Source organism: Canis lupus, chromosome 5 (genome assembly GCF_003254725.2).
Source record: "Canis lupus dingo isolate Sandy chromosome 5, ASM325472v2, whole genome shotgun sequence".
NCBI lineage: Eukaryota > Metazoa > Chordata > Mammalia > Carnivora > Canidae > Canis > Canis lupus.
This window is the reverse complement of record NC_064247.1, coordinates 10,660,338-10,669,299: the sequence shown is the minus strand read 5'-3', so window position 1 is coordinate 10,669,299 and position 8,962 is coordinate 10,660,338. Positions and strand designations below refer to the sequence as shown.

Genomic DNA, 8,962 nt, shown 5'->3' with positions numbered 1-8,962 from the left:
ATATGAAAAAGATGCTCACCATTACTAATCATCAGGGAAATGCAAATCAAAACCAAAATGAGATATAAACTCACACCTGTTAAAATGGGTATTTTACAAAAACAAAAGACAGCAAGTGTTGGCAAGAATTGAAGAAACTAGAACCCAGGGACGCCATTGATGTGATATAAGATGGTGCAGCCACTATGGAAAACTGTATGCAGGTCCCTCAAAAAATTAAAAATAGAACTACTACATAATCCAGAAATCTGGGTATATATCCAAACTATTTGAAATCACAATCTTGAATCAGGATTGCTGCACCCCAATGGGTTTAGAGCAAGCGCCCAAGACTGTGCCACTTTAGCATGCAGATTATTTTTAGCTGAAGACGATCAAGGTCCAATAGACTCAAGGAGAGCTTTTTACCTCCTCTTTAATTGCCTAAAAGAATTTAGATAGGGAGCCTGTGCCAGAAAGAGAGCTACCACCAAAGATTCTATTTTTTTTTAACTTAATGACTTCTCCACCTGGCAAACATTTGCTTTTCCCATTTCCCCTTCTCTAACTCAGGATGGCATACAAACCTCATTTGCCTGATTTTCTCAGAGCCCTCTTTGTGTGACTTCAGTAATATGGAATTAAATTCGGTTTTCTTCTGTTAATCTGTCTTATATCATTAAAAAAAAGATTTTATTTATTCATGAGAGACACAGAGAGAGAGGCAGAGACATAGGCAGAGGGAGAAGCAGGCTCCCTGTGGGGAGTCTGATGTGGGACTTGATCCCAGGATCTTGGGATCTTGACCTGAACCAAAGGCAGATGCTCAACCTCTGAGCCACCCAGGTGCCCCAGTCTGATACCAATTATTAGTCCAGACAAAGAACTTGGAATAGGAGAAGAAAACATTTTCCTCCTCTAAACTCTCCTGTTCATTGTAGCATTATTGACAATAGTCAAGATATGGGAACAACCCAAGTGTCCACTGATGGCTAATGGATAAAGAAAAGGGTGCTGTATACCTTAAATGGAATGTATATAGCTGAATGTCAGCCTCAAAAATGAAGGAAATCCTACCATCCTGAAACATGGATGTACCTGAAGTCCATTATGAAGTAAGGCAGTTTGCAGAAGGACAAAAACTGCATGATTCTAGTTATTTGAAAAATCTAAAATGGCCAAATTAATAGAAACAGAGAATAGAATGGTGGTTGCCAGGGGCTGGGCGTAATTGCTGTTCAAAGATCTAAAGTTTGAGTTATGTAAGTTAAACAAGTTCTAGAGATCTGCTGTGCAAAGTTGTGCTTATAGATTACAATCCTATATTGTACACTTAAAATTCTAAGAAGGTAGATCTCATGTGAAGTAGTCTTGCTACTATAATAAAAAAATTACTCTTAAAGTAATGCAATCTATCACGACATACTTAGTATTAATTATTCACTAACTAATATTATTATCTATCAGTCTACCTTTGTTTTCTGAGATTATATCTTGATGAGCCTACTATACTCTTTCAGGAGTATGTTTTAAGTCAGAGGTAGTTTCTATAAACAGTATTTGGCAGTTAAAACTAATATAAACTTTGTGGAAGGCAATTTAAATTTTAAAAACATTCATATTTTTCAAGACTAAATAGTTTTAATTCTAGAAATCTGTTTCCTTAAAACAAACTGATGTATACACAAAATTACCCTAAAAAATTAAAAGGATTTCAAAATTAAGTATTGTATGCCATTGGAGTTTTAATTTTATAGCTTGCTCAACTCTTCCCTTGCTTTAGTATGTATAAATTTCAATGTCTTAATGTTTGCAAACTCCATTTTCAATAATTGCTATTTCCTAACACCTCAAAATGTGAAGCTATTGGGCATTCCATTTGTTAAAAGTTTGGTTGAACATTGTTGGTTTACTCTGAACAAAATGCAACCAAAATCTAAATGCCTTTCAAACAGTATAAAATTAAAGTGGCTACAGAAACGAAGATAATAATTCCCCTAAATTTCATTACATCCACCATTAGCCCATGATGAAAACAGCTGTATTTCAGTCACTCTGTGTATGTATAGTTTTTTTAATTAAGAAAAAGGCAGACTTGAAAAAAATTGTAGATTTTTTGTTGTTGAAATGTTTATTTATTTATTTGTTTTGAGAGTGAGAGAGAGTGCATGCACAATGGGAGGAAAGGCAGAAGGAGAGGGAAAATCTCAGTCTCCCTGCTGAGTGCCAAGCTGGCTGTGGGGCCTGATCTCAGATCCTGAAATCATGACCTGAGCTGAAATCAAGAGTCGGAGCTTCACCAACTGAGCCGCCCAGGTGCCCCAGTTGTTGACATGTTTAAAAAGTAATACTGAATGGAAAAAGATGCATTCTTAGAAAAACTGATTAAAGTACATATAAAAATATTCATTCTATTGATATTAATTTTCTTTTTTTATTAATTTTCAATATTTAGATCATTGAGGTTACTTTAATGGACAAGGGCATAAGTCATTTTACATTTTTATAAAATTACTTTTTGGGTATGAGCTTTCAGAGAGAAATATTTTGTTTATAAAAAATAAATATTTCAAAATATTCAAAGATTAAAGAAAGAAAAGAAAAAGTATGGAAAGAATCCAAGGGAAAGCACACTAGGGGGAGAAAAAAAAGAATTTGTCTGTAAGACCTAGAGCCACATGCCTTCAATAAAGACGTCATGTCTCTCTGCCCTGTACCAATAATAGTTTAATGTGGGAATTATCATAGGGGAAGGGCAACCTGTCTTCCTCAGTAGGAGGAAGGTCTCTCTTACTGAACCATATATATGTGCAGTATATATACTTCTCTGAAAAATGGATTCCAAGGATTCTTAACCATTTTAACTGATGCGCTTATCACATCTAAAGCCCCCGAACACATAGGCTTTATAGATCCTGAATTTGAAATATGTCATAGAGTACAATGTGAGCCGTGATCCCCTGGAATACCACAATTCAGTTAACTGGGTAATTACAACCCCTCTGACAGGAGGAGGTAAAGTGCTTGGGGGTTTTGCGTGTGTCTGTGTGACAGGTGCTGTGTGTGTCTTGTTCTCCCCCTTGTGGTTGGAGTGTGTTGCGAATGAAACTTATTTTTCAAATTTAACCCTGCGAAGATCAAGAACTTCTTATGATGATTATGAAAACAAACAAAAAAATGATTAGGCCTCTTCTCTTCTTTCTCTCTCTTCTCTTCTCTTCTCTTCTCTTCTCTTCTCTTCTCTTCTCTTCTCTTCTCTTCTCTTCTCTTCTCTTCTCTTCTCTTCTCTTCTCTTCTCCTCCCCTCCCCTCCCCTCCCCTCCCCTCCCCTCCCCTCCCCTCTCCTCCCCTCCCCTCCGGTCCTCTCCTCTCCTCTCCTCTTCTCTTCTTCTCCTCTCCTCTCCTTTCCTCTCCTCTCCTCTCCTCTCTTCTCTTCTCTTCTTTCTCTTCTCTCTTCTTTTCTCTCATTCATTCATGAGAGACACACACAGAGGTAGAGACATAGGCAGAGGGAGAAGCAGGTTTCCTGCGGGGTGTGTGTGTGGGGGGGCGATGTGGAACTGGATCCCAGGACCCAGGGATCACAACTTGTGCCAAATCAAGATGCTCAACCACTGAGCCATCCAGGTGCCTTGTGATTAGGTATTTAAAGGGCAGAGCATCAAATTTCTATCAGTAAGATCTATACCTGGCAAATTACTAATTGAGAGAATGGATTTCCTTTCCTTTCCTTTCCTTTCCTTTTCTTTCTTTTCTTCTTCTTCTTCTTCTTCTTCTTCTTCTTCTTCTTCTTCTTCTTCTTCTTCTTTTTTTTTTTTTGGTTTTATTTAAATTCAATTTAGTTAAGAGAATGGATTTTCATGGATTATCAGTTTGCCGCTAAGATGGATTTATCATTGAATCTTTCTTTTCCGTTTGATTATATTAAAAACTAGGGGTTAAATTCATAAATATAAAAATCTCTAGAGAATTTTTCTAATAGATGCTAATCACTTTCAAACTTCTAAGGCATTCATGAGCACTCCAATTCCAAGAAATTTAATATCTTACTCTTCTTTGTGTCTGTTTCATGTAGGGTAATACCAAGCATGCACAGCTTTGCTTTAGTTGTTTCTTCAGTTTATCCAAAGGACAGGGGCATGAATTGAAAGGGATATGAGAGTTCTTACAAAGTCATCTCAGATATTCAAATATACTACATTTGAATTCTGTTTGACTTAGGGGTGTCAAGTGGAGACTATGTGACACATTGGCAGGTAAAGAAATTCTGAGTCCATAAACTTATATGAGAATTTCAGCTGGGGGTGGTGGACATGTGTGGGTAACACCAGGGTGGGGAAGATAACGTGACATCTGTTTCAGATATTGGTTGTCTACCCAAGCCCTGTGGGTTCATTTTTAAATCTTTTTTTTTAAAAGGATTTTATTTATTTGAGAGAGAGAGAGAGAACAAACAGGGGGAGCAACAGGAGGAGAGAGAGGGAGAAGCAGGCTCCCCACTGAGTGGAATCCTGATGCAGGGCTCTATCCCAGGACCTTGAGATCATGACCTGAGCTGAAGGCAGACCCTCAAGCAGCTGAGCCACCCAGGTGCTCCATCATTTTTAAATCTTATAAACAAAGGGGCTGTTTGAAGAAAGTGAGGGGCTCTTTGGGATACAGGGCATAAGCCTTCTTACATCTGTGCCCAGGTGGATAATGGGGGTTCTCCTGACTTCTGCTTGGGATACGGCTTAGTGTCCCTAACTACAGCAGGTATATCAGAGCTCAGAGCAGCATTTCTGGCATCTCAGTGGTCTGGTATTTTAGGATCACTCAAAGACATTGAAAGCTTCTTTGTCACTTATTTCCACTTTCTTACTGAGGAAGTAGTCTGCAGTGACAATGAGAAAGTTGTATTTTCAAGCCACTTCAAAGATGGTATAAATCAGCAAAGGACAGACAGAGCCAGATAATATTAAGTGACAGTTCATAACTATACATGAAACATCTCTTGGGGATTCCAAGAAATACTTGGAATCGCATAGGAGAGTGAGAACCTATGGTACATGGTCTGGGTGAGAAGGGCGAGCACCAGTGACATTTGGAATTTTATTGTGACCTGCTTCATGTTCACAGACTGGTGAGGTCACGAGGAAATTGCGTCCCAACTATTACACGTAATCTTGCATGCAAGATCAAGGGTAGAAGAACTAGTGGAAACCTTGGGCATTTTGTCTATAGTTTATGTATATTGCATTTCAGGCAAAAACATTTCCTACAAAGCTCTTTGTCTAATACTTTGAGAATATGGTATCATCATGGCCAATTCTGTCTGAGAATAATGGTTGTTAACAAAACATTGAATAATACAAATAAAGATTTTAAAAGTGCAGGATGAAGGGGGAGGTTATGATAGAGCAGGGTTATGACCACTGTTTGAGAGTAGTTATATCATAAATGCTTTTAGTCATTTTTAATTTTATGCATTTAATGATTTCACCATTAAATCATTTTACATTCTACATTCTCAGGCATATGGAATGTATTTATAGTAGCTACTTAAATATTCTTTGCTTGGTAATTCCCATCATTTCTGGGTCTGTTTCTGTCGATGACCTCCCTTCTGGTTATGTGTTACAATATCCTACTTCTTTGTTTTGCCTACACATTTTTGTTTGGATGCCGTGTATTTTACTTTGTTAAGTGTTGGAATCGGTTGAATTCTTTTAAGGCATGTTAGACGTTGTTCTCCTTGGCACTTCAGTTACTTGTGGATCAAGTTAATCCTTTCAAATCTCATTTTGAAACTCTTTCAAGAAAAACCTGGGTTTTCTTTTGCTTTTGGCGTAATTTATCCCCATTACTTTATCTTATGCCTCATGTAGTTTCAATTTTCACTGTGGTTGCTAGGAAAAAAAAACTCTGTCCATCCCTTTGTGATCACAAAAAAAATATTTATTTATTTCTCATGGATCCTTTTGCACCTTCAGGTTGTTTTTTTGTTTTTGTTTTATTTTTTTTTAAATGGATGCTTAGCTCTATACTTAGCTGAAGTCTTGAGGATATCCTTCTGCCTATCTCCAGAGTTTTCTTTCTGTGTATGTCTCTCATCCCTGCTCCTCTTCTCTACAAAGACAAGTCACCCACCTTCCCAAACTCTGATCTCTGCTCAATTCAGAGACCCTGCCAGCCTCTGGTTGAATGCTCCAGCCCCATGCTGCCGTCTAGAAACTGCATTTAGGCTGCACCCCAGGGCAGTTGTAGGCTCACTTCAATTCCCTCTTGCAGCAATCGTGATCCTCCACTGCTTGTTATTCAATGTCTGAGGATAGTCGTGGCCTTAGGCTGAGGCAACAGGAGAGCATGAATGACTACTATGATGGGTTACCCAAATGACCAAAGGTGAGGACATCAAGAACATGAAGGAAAGGATAGTTATTGGTGGAAGTTTGTATTACATACAAATAAATAGGAATGTGATGGATGGGGATCTAGGTCATTTGCTCTATTCTTCACACATTATTAAAAATTATACTTTTTCTTTGGCCATTTTTCTACCCAAAGTTAGGTGCTAAGCCTCTTCTTAAGGTTCATTTTGGGCCATCCGTCACAAAGGACTGTGACAATTTTCACCTGGTTGCTATAGGTTCCACTTCTGAATTCATCCATTCATATTTATTAGTATGTAATACAAACTTCTGCCAATAACTATCCTTTCCTTCATGTTCTTGATGTCCTCACCTTTGGTCATTTGGGTAACCCATCAAAGTAGTCATTCATGCTCTCCTGTTGCCTCAGCCTAAGGCCACGACTATCCTCCTCCAATTAGTATTGGAAAAAAGCAAACACATCTCCTCTTAGAAAATATTTTCTAACACACATTTCCTTTATATTCTCATACTGCTTATAATCTCAGCTAACCTGCTTGAAAATATTGATTGTATTTATATTGTTTCTTTATATATTCAGATTATTGTACCTACTTCATTTTGGCTTTTACCCCCCAAATTCTATTAAATATTTTACCAAAGTCATTTGTGACCTGCCTTTCTTATGTTCCTTTTCTCAGCAAATATCTCCACCTTTCACTCAGGTTTGCTTTTTTTTTTTTTTAAGTACCTTTTTTTAAAAAAAAATTGAAATGTAATTGACACACAAGTTAGTTTCAGGTACACATCATAGTGACTCTATATTTTTATACATTATGAAATGACAAGTCTAATTACCATCTGCCACCAAATGATATGGAATGTTTCATGAATTTGCATGTTATCCTTCTGCAGGGCCATGCTAATCTTTGCATTGTTCTAATTTTAGTGGTATGTGTAGGTGAAAACTGAAACTCTTGAAATTTTCAAGAATGCCTAATCCAAGAAGCTTAAATGTTCTAACTTTACTGTCTTCCTACAAGTAGTGATGTTTTATTATCTATTATTTCATTTAGAGATGGAGACATTAAGGCTTAGATAAGTTGTGACATGGTCAAAGTCATCTGGAAAACACACTGATTTAGCTGAGATTAGATCTGGGAAACTCTAGATCCTATTTAGGTAATGTTTCATGGTTTAAAGCCTTGAATATACAAGTTGATGGCTTAGATTTTTTTTTTTTTTATGGCTTAGATTTTTTTTTTTCTAGATGTAAGCAGAATTTCCTTCAGTTTGGTACAGTCATTGCTCATCCTGTTGACACAGTCTCAGGTTTCTGGAATGTCAACATGGTACTATATTGATGCAGAATGAATGTATTGAAGATAAGAAACGTTGTGTGATATACTAAACACGAATGTCAAGTTTTCCTTAGTATCAAGGACATGATTCTGTTCATTGTCTCTCTCAACACTTCTTTCACCTTTTCATTTCTTAAGCTATAAATAAAAGGGTTCAGAAGAGGGGTCACCACTGTAATGAGGACAGCAGCTACCTTGTCAAAATCCAGGGAATAGTTCTGACTGGGTCTCACATACACAAAGATGTTGCTCCCATAAGCAATGGACACAACCGTAATGTGAGAAGCACAGGTAGAAAAAGCTTTCTGGCGGCCTTGGGCTGAGGGAATGCGCAGGATGGTAGAGATGATGTAGGTGTAGGACCCAGCTGTGAATGCTAGGGAGCTCAGGATGACGAGGGCAGATAGAAGGAAGTTTATCTGCTCAATGAGGTAAGTGTCTACACAGGCCACTTGCAGAAGAGGGGCAATGTCACAGAAAAAATGATTAATTTCTTTCCTACAATAAGGCAGCCTTGTCACTACAATGGTTGGTACCAACACGGAGAGGAAGGCTCCGACCCAGCAGCCCAGAACCAGCAGGAGGCAGGCCCTGCTGTTCATGATGGTGGTGTAGCGCAGGGGGTTACAGATGGCCACGTAGCGGTCAAAGGACATCACCGCCAAGAGGATAAACTCCACTGTCCCCAGAAAGAAGTAGAAATATGTTTGAGTGATGCAGCCAGCAAAGGATATGGTTTTCTTCTCTCCAAGGAGGCAGGCTAGCAACTTTGGGGTAATGACCGTGGTATATAAAATATCTAGACAGGACAAATTACTGAGGAAAATGTACATTGGAGTTTGCAGGCGATTATCAGTCCATATTAGGAAGATGATGATAATGTTTCCTGTTGCTGTTAGTGTGTAAGTCAGCAAAAGAACCACAAAGAGGAAGATTCGAAGCTCTAAGAGAACAGGGAAGGCAATTAGGGTAAATTCGGTCACTATGCTCCAATTCCCCATGGCTATGGCTACGAGGTGGGCAGGGTCTCCCTTAAGAAGCAAGAAAAGGAAAATCAGCTCAGGACGAAATTTTACAAATATCTGTTGGAAATGTGTTATGGAGAGTGTCTTCCACTGGGAGACGGGTCAACCCTCTATTGGAAAGTCATTATTGGGCATCCTTGGGAAAATCAAAATACCATTTCGACACAACTTTTCCCATAAAACAAGGGAGAAGAGTGAATTAAAAATTTTTTGAAGCTTTCTTTCAGTAATACAGTTCTATTCATTCT

General features: G+C 38.2%; 1 protein-coding gene and 1 pseudogene across 1 annotated transcript; both read right to left on the bottom strand.

The window, feature by feature from the left end:
• Positions 1 to 7,198: 7,198 nt before the first annotated feature.
• Positions 7,199 to 7,298, bottom strand: LOC112671580 (U6 spliceosomal RNA; annotated as a pseudogene).
• A 450-nt stretch (positions 7,299 to 7,748) lies between these two features.
• On the bottom strand, positions 7,749 to 8,690 carry LOC112671521 (olfactory receptor 6M1). The gene has a single exon (XM_025465790.1). It carries the CDS (start codon positions 8,688 to 8,690, stop codon positions 7,749 to 7,751), a length of 942 nt encoding a protein of 313 aa, XP_025321575.1.
• Between the last annotated feature and the right edge of the window lie 272 nt (positions 8,691 to 8,962).